This window comes from Oncorhynchus masou, chromosome 18 (assembly GCF_036934945.1).
Source record: "Oncorhynchus masou masou isolate Uvic2021 chromosome 18, UVic_Omas_1.1, whole genome shotgun sequence".
NCBI classification, from domain to species: domain Eukaryota; kingdom Metazoa; phylum Chordata; class Actinopteri; order Salmoniformes; family Salmonidae; genus Oncorhynchus; species Oncorhynchus masou.
Genome location: NC_088229.1, coordinates 61,574,743 through 61,589,099, shown reverse-complemented (window position 1 = coordinate 61,589,099; position 14,357 = coordinate 61,574,743). Strand labels below are relative to the sequence as shown.

Sequence of the window (14,357 nt, the reverse complement as noted above, 5' to 3'; positions counted from 1 at the left end):
TGCCTGTGCCCTGCAGATAGACTGCGCTTGTGTGTCTGCGTGTTATAATGCCTGTGCCCTGCAGATAGACTGCGCTTGTGTGTCTGTAACCTGGGCCGCCCCTGCTTGTTTTCATGCATGCTTTTTAATCACCCCGATAAAGGGGGAAATAATCACCCACTTCTTAAAATTAAGGAGGTTTACTAATTCTATTACTTCTTCATTTTATATTCTTAATATTCACATTCTTGTGATATTCCATACTGTGGGTTGAGAAGGAGAACTGCGGCATGTGAAACTGTATTTTACTCTCGTTTACGTGATGATCCCCTCTTGAAGGCCTCTCCATCTGTTCTTTTTTTCAGAACACAGAGAATATTTTCCAAACCCTTGCCTTTCACTCCCTCCGATTACAGGTGCTAATGTCATTTTGAGTCTCAAATTACTCATTTGTTTTTTTTCTCCTCTCTTTTCAGTTTATTATGTATTTATCTCTGCATGTGAAATATATCTGATTTCAAATACATTTTACTTTAAGCTAAATGCAATACTTTGAAGGATGTTATATGCTTTCTTTGCTTCTTTCTTTCTTAAAATGTTTCTTATGTTTATCTATTTGACCATTTTTATTTACACTAGCAAAAGTACGTTTTATTTTATATACTTACATATTTATTTAATGACGCTTCTGTTTTTAAGCCATTTGTTCTAGAACAATCTTCCCCATTTGGCCAAATCCATATGTTGTATATGTTTCTAGTGGTGGCTGTTAAGTTAACGTAATCTTAATGTTGAGTATGACCCAGAGATTTTACGTCAGTCAGGGTAAACCTCCTTAATCTATTTGCTTCTGTAGCTGTGCTTGTGCCTTTCCCTGGGCCAGAATGAGTTGGGCCTATTCCCCTTTTACGCGGTCTCTGCTCAAACTAAGGCCTGGATTCACTCACCATAGGATTCCTCCTTTGGCCCAGCTGTCACTTTGCTCTACATTTGGATTATTAAGCCACTATGGTAGAAAACCGTGTGCCAGGTGTTTGAATTCAGGTCTAAGCACAGTAGTAGTGCCCTTGCTGCGTTCAGTAAGGTTGAACCCTTTAATGCTTTCCCTGGCTGAGACTAACCCAAACCTCCACTTAGTGTAACAGTCAGATACTTCCGCCTCTTCCTACCTACCACCTCTAGCCTCTCCTTCTCAAATATGGCGATAAAAAGTAGAACTATGAATGGCACTTGGCAGAAATGTAATCAAGTCTGCATTATTTCCCCCATCATATTCTGCTCCTTTAACAAATACGTATGCTCTAATATTTGGCTTTAACCTTCTATTAAAGGGGAAATGACTATCTTTTTGTTCCACTTAATCTTTGCACATTTATGCACTTGTTTGCTTTTTGCTTGCGGTTTGATTACTAACGTCTGAAAGACTAACGGTGTCTTCTGACAGTCCTTTCTGTAAAGACATACTGCATCTTTGTTAATTAGAGGGGAAATTAGCTAGATCTGCCACGATTACGAAGCTCACAGACTCACTGGTTTCCGTTTTTTTTTCTCCTTTATTTCTCTCCTCTTTCTCTTCCCTCCCTTTTTGGTTATTCTTCCTCCTGTCTGCTGGCTTCCCTCCCTGTTGTGGCATCAGACCTGAGCGCTCCTAAGAAGTGTCGAGCGCGCTTTGGGCTCGATCAGCAGAATAACTGGTGTGGCCCGTGCAGGTGTGTATGGTGTGTGCCGGCGTGAACGCCGGGGGCCAGGTGACGGCTGCTTGCTGAGCTGGGACTTCCTCCTTCCCTCCCCGCCTCCCACTCTCCTTCCTTCGCCAGGCTGTCGCCACCTCCCGACTCTTCCTCCAACCCAGCCCTGCTAGTCTGGCCTGCCTCTAGTTGTGTTGGGAACAGGGCTAACAGGGTATGCGTTAATGTCCGTGTGTGTGTGTGTGTTGGTGTGAGTGGTGTTTGTCTGTACCCAAGTCTAGATTGCAGCATATAGATGTGGGGTTGGGTGGGTCCTATAGGGCATATTCTCATAATGAGGGGCAGGCCTCATCAGCCTGGGTCTGAGAGGGGTTGGAGACGCGATGGCCTGGACTGTGTGGAGGAGGTCCCAGTGTTGGCAGCCCAAACCTAAGCCTTGGCTATATGTTGTCTGTCCAATGACGTGTCCATTTTCTGTGTTTTTGTATCGTTTGTGTGTCTACCTCTTTGGCTAACAGATGCAAATGCCCCAAAGAAGTGTCGTGCCTTGTTCGGGCTTGACCAGCTGAGTTTATGGTGCAAACCATGCAGGTATACCCCTGTAGTATCTACGGGAGGACGACCGTAATGACAATCACTTCCTTCTCTTACAACCTTCTCAACACGTCGAAAACAGATGTGTGTTTTCTTTCCTTCAATGTGTTAATTGATGACGCCAACATTCTATCTGTTCCTTTTCCTGATTGGGGGAGTTTCTGCGATAAAACTTCTCCTAGCAGGTCATTTCACTAATTTTCCTTTGAGAACTAGAAGCCCAGTCGTAGAAAATGGATTTACTCTCATCATTTGTACTCTACCTCAGCAATTATAACATTGTAAGGGAAGGTCCTTGTTGCAACATTGAACACAATCACATTTAGGAGAACCTTGGGCCTTTTTGTTGTAATGTAATTTTAAAAAGGAACACATGATTGGTTTATGATACTATTCTTCTGGCAAGTTGAAAGGTTGAAATCCATTTTCTATCCAGGCTGGATGTAAGTGCCTGACATCCAAACTGTTTTAAGTGTCTGTCTGAATTGGCCTTCTTGATAACCTTGTCGTGCTAAGGTTTACCCTGCTTCTCAGAGGGCACCAGAGTGACTTTCTTCTATGCCCTCTTCCTCCTCCTCCTCCTCCTCCTCCTCTTCTTCTTCCTCCAAACTCCTCTCCAATAACCCTTAATTAGTCCCTACCTGTTGTCTTTCTGTTCTGACACAAGCAGTCTTTGAATTGGGAATGTTTTCATGGTAGGTATCTGTTTCTGTTAAGTAATATCCTTCTCCGCGTCTGGCTTGCACTGTGTCCCCACCTCTACCCTGACCATTGTGACACTCCGTTTGATACTCTGCATCACCATGGTCAACCCAGGGCATGCGACCTATCAAAACATTTCATTTTTCTCCTTTTTTGATTTTCAACATTGATCTGTAGTTATTACACCAGAAAGTCTATCTGGCATTTGGTCATTGCCTCAAAGAAAACAGCTCATAAGATATTGAGTTATCGTGCCAAGTCACTTTTCATGTCCAATTCTAAAGGTTGATTTCATATGGTGTCCAGTTGAAGTCAACATCCAATTCAAGTCATCCACAAGGCCTGCTGAACTCAATTAGCAAGGCTCCACACTCAGCTTCTACTGTAGTGCTGTTCCAGATTGAAAATAAGACGTCAATAGTTGATCACATTGATATACTTGGGTAGATGATGATATACTCGGGTAGATGATGAGTAGGGCAGCAGCGGGGTGTCAGAGGGCCAGGCTTGGAAATAGCCAGGGATAAATCCTGCTTCGTTTAAGGAGCCAAGAGGTTAACAGACCCCACCGGGCTCCATTTCCTGAAAGATGCATCTGCCGTAATTCCCCTAGAGACGGGAAATCAATATGTTACACAGGCACATACTATCAATCGATATGTCTGTTAAAAAAAATTATATTAGCTCATTTGTAGCGATTTGACAGCCAGTTAGCACTTCAGCACTGGCAGAGGAAGGGATACAGACTGGCACTGGCAGAGGAAGAGATACAGGCTGGCACTGGCAGAGGAAGAGATACAGGCTGGCACTGGCAGAGGAAGAGATACAGGCTGGTACTGGCAGAGGAAGAGATACAGGCTGGCACTGGCAGAGGAAGAGATACAGGCTGGCACTGGCAGAGGAAGAGATACAGGCTGGTACTGGCAGAGGAAGAGATACAGGCTGGCACTGGCAGAGGAAGAGATACAGGCTGGCACTGGCAGAGGAAGAGATACAGGCTGGCACTGGCAGAGGAAGAGATACAGGCTGGCACTGGCAGAGGAAGAGATACAGGCTGGCACTGGCAGAGGAAGAGATACAGGCTGGCACTGACAGAGGAAGAGATACAGGCTGGCACTGACAGAGGAAGAGATACAGACTGGCACTGACAGAGGAAGAGATAAAGACTGGCACTGACAGAGGAAGGGATACAGGCTGGCACTGACAGAGGAAGAGATACAGACTGGCACTGACAGAGGAAGAGATACAGGCTGGCACTGGCAGAGGAAGAGATACAGGCTGGCACTGGCAGAGGAAGAGATACAGGCTGGCACTGACAGAGGAAGAGATACAGGCTGGCACTGGCAGAGGAAGAGATAAAGACTGGCACTGACAGAGGAAGAGATACAGGCTGGCACTGGCAGAGGAAGAGATACAGGCTGGCACTGGCAGAGGAAGAGATAAAGACTGGCACTGGCAGAGGAAGAGATACAGGCTGGCACTGGCAGAGGAAGAGATAAAGACTGGCACTGACAGAGGAAGAGATACAGGCTGGCACTGGCAGAGGAAGAGATACAGGCTGGTACTGGCAGAGGAAGAGATACAGGCTGGCACTGACAGAGGAAGATATACAGGCTGGCACTGGCAGAGGAAGGGATACAGACTGGCACTGGCAGAGGAAGAGATACAGGCTGGCACTGGCAGAGGAAGAGATAAAGACTGGCACTGGCAGAGGAAGAGATACAGACTGGCACTGGCAGAGGAAGAGATACAGACTGGCACTGGCAGAGGAAGAGATACAGACTGGCACTGACAGAGGAAGATATACAGGCTGGCACTGACAGAGGAAGATATACAGGCTGGTACTGGCAGAGGAAGAGATACAGACTGGCACTGGCAGAGGAAGAGATACAGACTGGCACTGGCAGAGGAAGAGATACAGGCTGGCAGAGGAAGAGATACAGACTGGCACTGGCAGAGGAAGAGATACAGGCTGGTACTGGCAGAGAAAGAGATAAAGACTGGCACTGGCAGAGGAAGAGATACAGACTGGCACTGGCAGAGGAAGAGATACAGACTGGCACTGGCAGAGGAAGAGATACAGGCTGGCACTGGCAGAGGAAGAGATACAGACTGGCACTGGCAGAGGAAGAGATACAGGCTGGCACTGGCAGAGGAAGATATACAGACTGGTACTGGCAGAGGAAGAGATACAGGCTGGCACTGGCAGAGGAAGAGATAAAGACTGGCACTGGCAGAGGAAGAGATACAGGCTGGTACTGGCAGAGGAAGAGATACAAGCTGGCACTGGCAGAGGAAGATATACAGACTGGTACTGGCAGAGGAAGAGATACAGGCTGGCACTGGCAGAGGAAGAGATAAAGACTGGCACTGGCAGAGGAAGAGATACAGGCTGGTACTGGCAGAGGAAGAGATACAAGCTGGCACTGGCAGAGGAAGAGATAAAGACTGGTACTGGCAGAGGAAGAGATAAAGACTGGCACTGGCAGAGGAAGAGATACAGGCTGGTACTGGCAGAGGAAGAGATACAAGCTGGCACTGGCAGAGGAAGAGATAAAGACTGGCACTGGCAGAGGAAGATATACAGGCTGGTACTGGCAGAGGAAGAGATACAAGCTGGCACTGGCAGAGGAAGAGATAAAGACTGGCACTGGCAGAGGAAGAGATACAGGCTGGCACTGGCAGAGGAAGAGATACAGACTGGTACTGGCAGAGGAAGAGATACAGGCTGGTACTGGCAGAGGAAGAGATACAGGCTGGCACTGACAGAGGAAGAGATACAGGCTTGTACTGGCAAAGGAAGAGATACAGGCTGGTACTGGCAGAGGAAGAGATACAGGCTGGCACTGGCAGAGGAAGAGATACAGGCTGGCACTGGCAGAGGAAGAGATAAAGACTGGTACTGGCAGAGGAAGAGATACAGGCTGGTACTGACAGAGGAAGAGATACAGGCTGGTACTGGCAGAGGAAGAGATACAGGCTGGTACTGGCAGAGGAAGAGATACAGGCTGGTACTGGCAGAGGAAGAGATACAGGCTGGTACTGACAGAGGAAGAGATACAGGCAGGCACTGGCAGAGGAAGAGATACAGGCTGGTACTGGCAGAGGAAGAGATAAAGACTGGTACTGGCAGAGGAAGAGATACAGGCTGGCACTGACAGAGGAAGAGATACAGGCTGGTACTGGCAGAGGAAGAGATACAGGCTGGTACTGACAGAGGAAGAGATACAGGCTGGTACTGGCAGAGGAAGAGATACAGGCTGGTACTGGCAGAGGAAGAGATACAGGCTGGTACTGGCAGAGGAAGAGATACAGGCTGGCACTGGCAGAGGAAGAGATACAGGCTGGCACTGACAGAGGAAGAGATACAGGCTGGTACTGGCAGAGGAAGAGATACAGGCAGGCAGAGGAAGAGATACAGGCAGGCAGAGGAAGAGATACAGACTGGCAGAGGAAGAGATACAGGCTGGCACTGGCAGAGGAAGAGATACAGGCTGGCACTGGCAGAGGAAGAGATACAGACTTGCAGAGGAAGAGATACAGGCTGGTACTGGCAGAGGAAGAGATACAGGCTGGTACTGGCAGAGGAAGAGATACAGACTTGCAGAGGAAGAGATACAGGCTGGTACTGGCAGAGGAAGAGATACAGACTTGCAGAGGAAGAGATACAGGCTGGTACTGGCAGAGGAAGAGATACAGGCTGGTACTGGCAGAGGAAGATATACAGGCAGGCAGAGGAAGAGATACAGGCAGGCAGAGGAAGAGATACAGACTGGCAGAGGAAGAGATACAGGCTGGCACTGGCAGAGGAAGAGATACAGGCTGGCACTGGCAGAGGAAGAGATACAGACTTGCAGAGGAAGAGATACAGGCTGGTACTGGCAGAGGAAGAGATACAGGCTGGTACTGGCAGAGGAAGAGATACAGACTTGCAGAGGAAGAGATACAGGCTGGTACTGGCAGAGGAAGAGATACAGACTTGCAGAGGAAGAGATACAGGCTGGTACTGGCAGAGGAAGAGATACAGGCTGGTACTGGCAGAGGAAGAGATACAGACTTGCAGAGGAAGAGATACAGGCTGGTACTGGCAGAGGAAGAGATACAGACTTGCAGAGGAAGAGATACAGGCTGGTACTGGCAGAGGAAGAGATACAGGCTGGTACTGGCAGAGGAAGAGATACAGACTTGCAGAGGAAGAGATACAGGCTGGCACTGGCGGAGGAAGCGATACAGACTTGCAGAGGAAGAGATACAGGCTGGTACTGGCAGAGGAAGAGATACAGGCTGGCACTGGCAGAGGAAGAGATACAGGCTGGCACTGGCAGAGGAAGGGATACAGGCTGGCACTGGCAGAGGAAGGGATACAGGCTGGCACTGGCAGAGGAAGAGATACAGGCAGGCAGAGGAAGAGATACAGGCTGGTACTGGCAGAGGAAGAGATACAGGCTGGCAGAGGAAGAGATACAGGCTGGCAGAGGAAGAGATACAGGCTGGTACTGGCAGAGAAAGAGATACAGGCTGTTACTGGCAGAGGAAGAGATACAGGCTGGTACTGGCAGAGGAAGAGATACAGGCAGGCAGAGGAAGAGATACAGGCTGGTACTGGCAGAGGAAGAGATACAGGCAGGCAGAGGAAGAGATACAGGCTGGCACTGGCAGAGGAAGAGATACAGACTTGCAGAGGAAGAGATATAGGCTGGTACTGGCAGAGGAAGAGATACAGGCTGGTACTGGCAGAGGAAGAGATACAGGCTGGTACTGGCAGAGGAAGAGATACAGGCTGGTACTGGCAGAGGAAGAGATACAGGCAGGCAGAGGAAGAGATATAGGCTGGTACTGGCAGAGGAAGAGATACAGGCTGGTACTGGCAGAGGAAGAGATACAGGCTGGTACTGGCAGAGGAAGAGATATAGGCTGGTACTGGCAGAGGAAGAGATACAGGCTGGTACTGGCAGAGGAAGAGATACAGGCTGGTACTGGCAGAGGAAGAGATACAGGCTGGTACTGGCAGAGGAAGAGATACAGACTGGTACTGGCAGTAATAATAGTACCACACAATACTCATACAGGGTCTTTGACAGCCAAGCAGACATCTCAACTCCCTTTCCCTTGTTTTTCAGTTGGCATTTCCCTGTGGTTTTACTCTTTCTCTTTTGTTGTGTGCTTGTTCTCTTTGTGTAATTTTTAAATCTCACAAGTGCATGCCTTTTTGTCCAGCATGCCATCAGTGTAAGGTATGTGTGGTTGTCCAAATATATATTTTTCTTCCCCACTCTCCCTTTCTCTTCATTCCTCTCTTATCAGTTCCTCTCTTACTGATCGATCCCCCCCTCTTTTTTCCCATCTCATTCTCTCTCTCACAGTATTTATGTCAACCTTTTACCTGAAGGAGTACAGGCAGGGTATGACTTGACAAACAGGCCTTACCCTTGATTGAACGATAGAACAGAGAAGGCGAGCTGAACCAAAGCAGCGTTTCTATCACTCACTTCTGCCCGCCTCCCTCCCTCCCCACTTCCCAATTCTGTTCTTTCTCCTTCTTGCTCATTGTCCCTGTGAGCTAGTAACACAGTCTGAACCACAGTGTATTTGCCCTCGAGGCACGCACAGACCTTGTGATAAGGAGTTGTTGTTGTTGATGTCAGGGTGATACAAGGTGGGTAGAGGCTCCCCCCTCTGTCCATCCTTGCCTCCCTGCACCCCATATGAACATAGCACGTGCACAGCCCCCCCCCTCTTGAGTGATAGCTCAGTGCAGTTGCATTGTGGACCGTTCCACAGAGCAAGATGGGTTGGCTGCAGGCGTGCCAGACAGGGGAGAGTCCTGACCCGAGCAGGAATGCAACCATTATACCGTGACCCTCATATACACGTCTTAGGGGCAGGTGCAGCGTAGTGGGGATCCCCCTAACCTCTTACCACAACATCTGAACTCTCCCCCCTAAGGAAAGGAGAGACAGAGAGAGAAGTAAGGATAGTGGAGGGAAGAGAGGGAATTCAGGATAGTGGAAGAAAGAGAGAGGGAGAGGTCATGATAATGAAGGGAAGTGAGGAGGGAGGAGAGAGAGAGGTCAGGAAAATGAAGGGAAGTGAGGGGGGAGGAGAGAGCGAGAGAAGGCAGGATAATGAAGGGAAGTGAGGAGGGAGCAGAGAGAGAGAAGGCAGGATAATGAAGGGAAGTGAGGGGGGAGGAGAGAGAGAGAAGGCAGGATAATGAAGGGAAGTGAGGGGGGAGGAGAGAGAGAGAAGTCAGGATAATGAAGGGAAGTGAGGAGGGAGGAGAGAGAGAGAAGTCAGGATAGTGGAGGAGAGGGAGAGAGAGAGAGAAGTCAGGATAGTGGTGGAGAGAGAGAGAGAAGTCAGGATAGTGGTGGAGAGAAAGAGAGAGAAGTCAGGATAGTGGTGGAGAGAAAGAGAGAGAAGTCATGATAGTGGCGGAGAGGAAGGAGAGAGAGAGAAGTCGGGATAGTGGTGGAGAGAGAGAAGTCAGGATAGTGGTGGAGAGAAGGAGAGAGAAGTCAGGATAGTGGAGGAGAGAGAGAAGTCAGGATAGTGGTGGAGAGAAAGAGAGAGAAGTCATGATAGTGGTGGAGAGAAAGAGAGAGAAGTCATGATAGTGGTGGAGAGGGAGGAGAGAGAGAGAAGTCGGGATAGTGGTGGAGAGAGAGAGAGAAGTCAGGATAGTGGTGGAGAGAAGGAGAGAGAAGTCAGGATAGTGGAGGAGAGAGAGAGAAGTCAGGATAGTGGTGGAGAGAAAGAGAGAGAAGTCATGATAGTGGAGGAGAGAGAGAGAGAGAGAAGTCAGGATAGTGGTGGAGAGAGAGAGAGAAGTCATGATAGTGGCGGAGAGGAAGGAGAGAGAGAGAAGTCGGGATAGTGGTGGAGAGAGAGAGAGAAGTCAGGATAGTGGTGGAGAGAAGGAGAGAGAAGTCAGGATAGTGGAGGAGAGAGAGAGAAGTCAGGATAGTGGTGGAGAGAAAGAGAGAGAAGTCATGATAGTGGTGGAGAGGGAGGAGAGAGAGAGAAGTCGGGATAGTGGTGGAGAGAGAGAGAGAAGTCAGGATAGTGGTGGAGAGAAAGAGAGAGAAGTCATGATAGTGGCGGAGAGGAAGGAGAGAGAGAGAAGTCGGGATAGTGGTGGAGAGAGAGAGAGAAGTCAGGATAGTGGTGGAGAGAAGGAGAGAGAAGTCAGGATAGTGGAGGAGAGAGAGAGAAGTCAGGATAGTGGTGGAGAGAAAGAGAGAGAAGTAATGATAGTGGTGGAGAGGGAGGAGAGAGAGAGGTCGGGATAGTGGTGGAGAGAGAGAGAGAAGTCAGGATAGTGGTGGAGAGAAGGAGAGAGAAGTCAGGATAGTGGAGGAGAGAGAGAGAAGTCAGGATAGTGGTGGAGAGAGAGGAGAGAGAGGGAGAAGTCAGGATAGTGGAGGAGAGGGAGGAGAGAGAGAGAAGTCAGGATAGTGGAGGGAAGAGAGGAGGGAGGGGAGAGAAAATTCAGGATAGTGGAGGGAAGTGAGGAGGGAGGGGAGAGAGAGAAGTCAGGATAGTGGAGGAGAGAGAGGAGAGAGAGAGAAGTCGGGATAGTGGTGGAGAGAGAGAGAGAAGTCAGGATAGTGGTGGAGAGAAGGAGAGAGAAGTCAGGATAGTGGATGAAGAGGAAGTCAGGATAGTGGTGGAGAGAAAGAGAGAGAAGTCATGATAGTGGAGGAGAGAGAGAGAGAGAGAAGTCAGGATAGTGGTGGAGAGAGAGAGAGAAGTCAGGATAGTGGTGGAGAGAAAGAGAGAGAAGTCAGGATAGTGGAGGAGAGAGAGAGAAGTCAGGATAGTGGTGGAGAGAAAGAGAGAGAAGTCATGATAGTGGCGGAGAGGAAGGAGAGAGAGAGAAGTCGGGATAGTGGTGGAGAGAGAGAGAGAAGTCAGGATAGTGGTGGAGAGAAGGAGAGAGAAGTCAGGATAGTGGAGGAGAGAGAGAGAAGTCAGGATAGTGGTGGAGAGAAAGAGAGAGAAGTCATGATAGTGGTGGAGAGGGAGGAGAGAGAGAGAAGTCGGGATATTGGAGGAGAGGGAGGAGAGAGAGAAGTCAGGATAGTGGAGGAGAGAGAATGAAGTCAGGATAGTGGAGGAGAGAGAGAGAGAGAGAGAAGTCAGAATAGTGGTGGAGAGAGAGGAGAGAGAGGGAGAAGTCAGGATAGTGGAGGAGAGGGAGGAGAGGGAGGAGAGAGAGAGAAGTCAGGATAGTGGAGGGAAGAGAGGAGGGAGGGGAGAGAAAATTCAGGATAGTGGAGGGAAGTGAGGAGGGAGGGGAGAGAGAGAAGTCAGGATAGTGGAGGAGAGAGAGAGAGAAGTTAGGATAGTGGAGGAAAGAGAGGAGGAAGGGGAGAGAGAGAAGTCAGGATAGTGAAGGGAAGAGAGGATGGAGGGGAGTGAGAGAAGTTAGGATAGTGAAGGAAAGAGAGGATGGAGGGGAGAGAAAGAAGTCAGGATAGTGAAGGGAAGAGAGGATGGAGGGGAGTGAGAGAAGTTAGGATAGTGAAGGGAAGAGAGGATGGAGGGGAGTGAGAGAAGTCAGGATAGTGAAGGGAAGAGAGGATGGAGGGGAGTGAGAGAAGTTAGGATAGTGAAGGGAAGAGAGGAGGAAGGGGAGAGAGAGAAGTCAGGATAGTGAAGGGAAGAGAGGATGGAGGGGAGTGAGAGAAGTTAGGATAGTGAAGGGAAGAGAGGATGGAGGGGAGTGAGAGAAGTTAGGATAGTGAAGGAAAGAGAGGAGGGAGGGGAGAGAGAGAAGTCAGGATAGTGAAGGAAAGAGAGGAGGGAGGGGAGAGAGAGAAGTCAGGATAGTGAAGGAAAGAGAGGAGGGAGGGGAGAGAGAGAAGTTAGGATAGTGAAGGAAAGAGAGGAGGGAGGGGAGAGAGAGAAGTTAGGATAGTGAAGGGAAGAGAGGATGGAGGGGAGAGAGAGAAGTTAGGATAGTGAAGGAAAGAGAGGATGGAGGGGAGAGAAAGAAGTCAGGATAGTGGAGGAGAGAGAGAGAGAAGTTAGGATAGTGGAGGAAAGAGAGGAGGAAGGGGAGAGAGAGAAGTCAGGATAGTGAAGGGAAGAGAGGATGGAGGGGAGTGAGAGAAGTTAGGATAGTGGTGGAGAGAAAGAGAGAGAAGTCATGATAGTGGAGGAGAGAGAGAGAGAGAGAAGTCAGGATAGTGGAGGGGAGAGAGAGAGAAGTCAGGATAGTGAAGGAAAGAGAGGAGGAAGGGGAGAGAGAGAAGTCAGGATAGTGAAGGGAAGAGAGGAGGGAGGGGAGTGAGAGAAGTTAGGATAGTGAAGGGAAGAGAGGAGGGAGGGGAGTGAGAGAAGTTAGGATAGTGAAGGGAAGAGAGGAGGGAGGGGAGTGAGAGAAGTTAGGATAGTGAAGGGAAGAGAGGAGGGAGGGGAGTGAGAGAAGTTAGGATAGTGAAGGGAAGAGAGGAGGGAGGGGAGTGAGAGAAGTTAGGATAGTGAAGGGAAGAGAGGAGGGAGGGGAGTGAGAGAAGTTAGGATAGTGAAGGGAAGAGAGGAGGGAGGGGAGTGAGAGAAGTTAGGATAGTGAAGGGAAGAGAGGATGGAGGGGAGAGAGGGGGAGGACTAGTATCTCGGAAGAGCAGGTTGATCCTGGCAGTAGCTCTTCACCACGGCCAGCTCTTTGGTTGAGTAAAGATCAGAACTCTGTGAGGAAACGTTTAAAAGATGAGGGAAAATAGCAACAATAAAGGGAGTTGTCTTGAGATTCGCCAATAAAACCATTCTTCATTCTTCTTTATTCTTCATCCATTTCTCATCCATCATTTTCATCCTCCTGCTGCCTCTCCTTGTTTATCATCCTGTCTGTCTGTTTGGTGTACTGTGTGTATGTCCTGGGAATCTGAGCAGGCCACATGTAGCCTTGATCCTCAGCCAGGCTGTAGTGTTGGCAACCACTTAAATGCACCAGAAAACAACAATAATGTAACGCCCAGAAATAGGTTTTAGATGTTATCTTTAAGACATCGACGGCATGCATAATGCCAGTGAAACAAGATGGTGCATTTATGTTGACTGCTAAGGCTCGGCTATTGCCCAGCAGATTGTTGTCAGTTCTGGGATGTCCTGCTAAACAAAACCCGTCTTTCTCTGTCCCCCATCTCCAGGAGAAAAAAAAAGTGCATTCGCTACATCCAAGGTGAAGGTAGCTGTGCCAGTCCTCCCTCTTCGGACGGCAGCTTACTAGACTCCCCCCCATCCTCCCCCTCTTCGGTGGCCCCCTCCCCCTCCTCGAAAGAGTCCAGACCTCAGACTGAACAAATGCAACCTCTCTCACTGACTATGAAACCGGCCCACCAGCCTCTCCACTACCCGCACCGGCACCTCCTGCCTGGGCATCCTCCTCCGCCATCTTTGGTTCTGCTGGGAAACTCTGCTGCTGCAGCGGGCAAAACGCCTGGCGCAGCCCACAACGGAGCGCGCGGCGACGTCTCGTCCTCGCGGCAGCCGGGCTCCTCGGGCGCCGCCCTGGCCAGGCCCTTGGCAGCATCGCTGTGTCATTCCCGCTCGCTACACCCCAACTCCACGGCCCCTCAGCCTCTGTCGCTCGTTACCAAGTCTATAGAGTAGATCCCTCCTTATTCACTCCTTCCTTCCTTCCCCTTTTTCTAGCTCTGCACCCTTCATTCTTTTCTCTTTGTTTCGTTCAATCTTTTTTTCTGTTTCTGTGCCATAAGGCTTTGAAAATGTGTTACTGTTTTATCAAAGTTCACTGGTCAATATTTGACCCATCATTATTGAAAAAATATAAATATTATAATGAAATAATAATCCAATGAGCTGTAGAGTATGGCTTTGTGAATCTGCCAAAATTCTTCTGAACTTCTGTTCTTCTCATTATTTTGTAGTGTTAAACAGAAAATTGTTATTTAGTTCCACTTAAACGTGTTTCAATGACAGATATAAAACAAATGGTAGATTACATGACTATTCAATGACCCCTTTTCTTGAAAGAGTTGGTTCTCCTTCATTATTTGTATTAAATACGAGCTTGCGAACCAATCATTGGAGGGTATGAGGATCGTGGAGACACCTCTCTTACTGAGGAACAACTTTAATTGTGATGTTACTTGTTCTTCTTTAAATGTACAGAACTATTTGGTGGGTGGGTTGGGGGGGGTTACTGTGTTAATGTGCATCGTTCCATTGCGTTGTCTTTTTTTTTTTTTGGTTTACCTTTGGGGGTGGAGTCAGGTGGGGTGGGTGGGCGGTTGGAAGGGAGACGGGGGGAAGTCTATTGGGGTGGGTGGGGGGCTGCGGTATTCAATACAAAATGTCACAACGCTAGGACCAGTAGTATTTATTGCTTTAGAGATTGCTTGTTGTATCTTGTATGTTGTCCAT

The 14,357-nt window shown here is 48.8% G+C and overlaps 1 protein-coding gene across 22 annotated transcripts in view; it reads left to right on the top strand.

The window, feature by feature from the left end:
- Positions 1-14,116, top strand: part of tcf7l2 (transcription factor 7 like 2) — a 124,301-nt gene extending 110,185 nt beyond the window's left edge. For 9 of the 22 annotated variants that reach the window (XM_064924111.1, XM_064924104.1, XM_064924101.1 and 6 more), the window contains 3 exons: positions 345-395; positions 1,616-1,688; positions 13,121-14,116. In XM_064924111.1, coding sequence (XP_064780183.1) covers positions 345-395; positions 1,616-1,688; positions 13,121-13,583 — 587 coding nt within the window. In that variant the 3' untranslated portion in view covers positions 13,584-14,116. Of the gene's footprint in view, positions 1-344; positions 396-1,615; positions 1,689-2,185; positions 2,260-2,931; positions 2,958-13,120 lie in introns of those variants that run through there. The other 13 variants (XM_064924109.1, XM_064924113.1, XM_064924118.1 and 10 more) reach the window with 8 other exon arrangements.
- Positions 14,117-14,357: the final 241 nt, after the last annotated feature.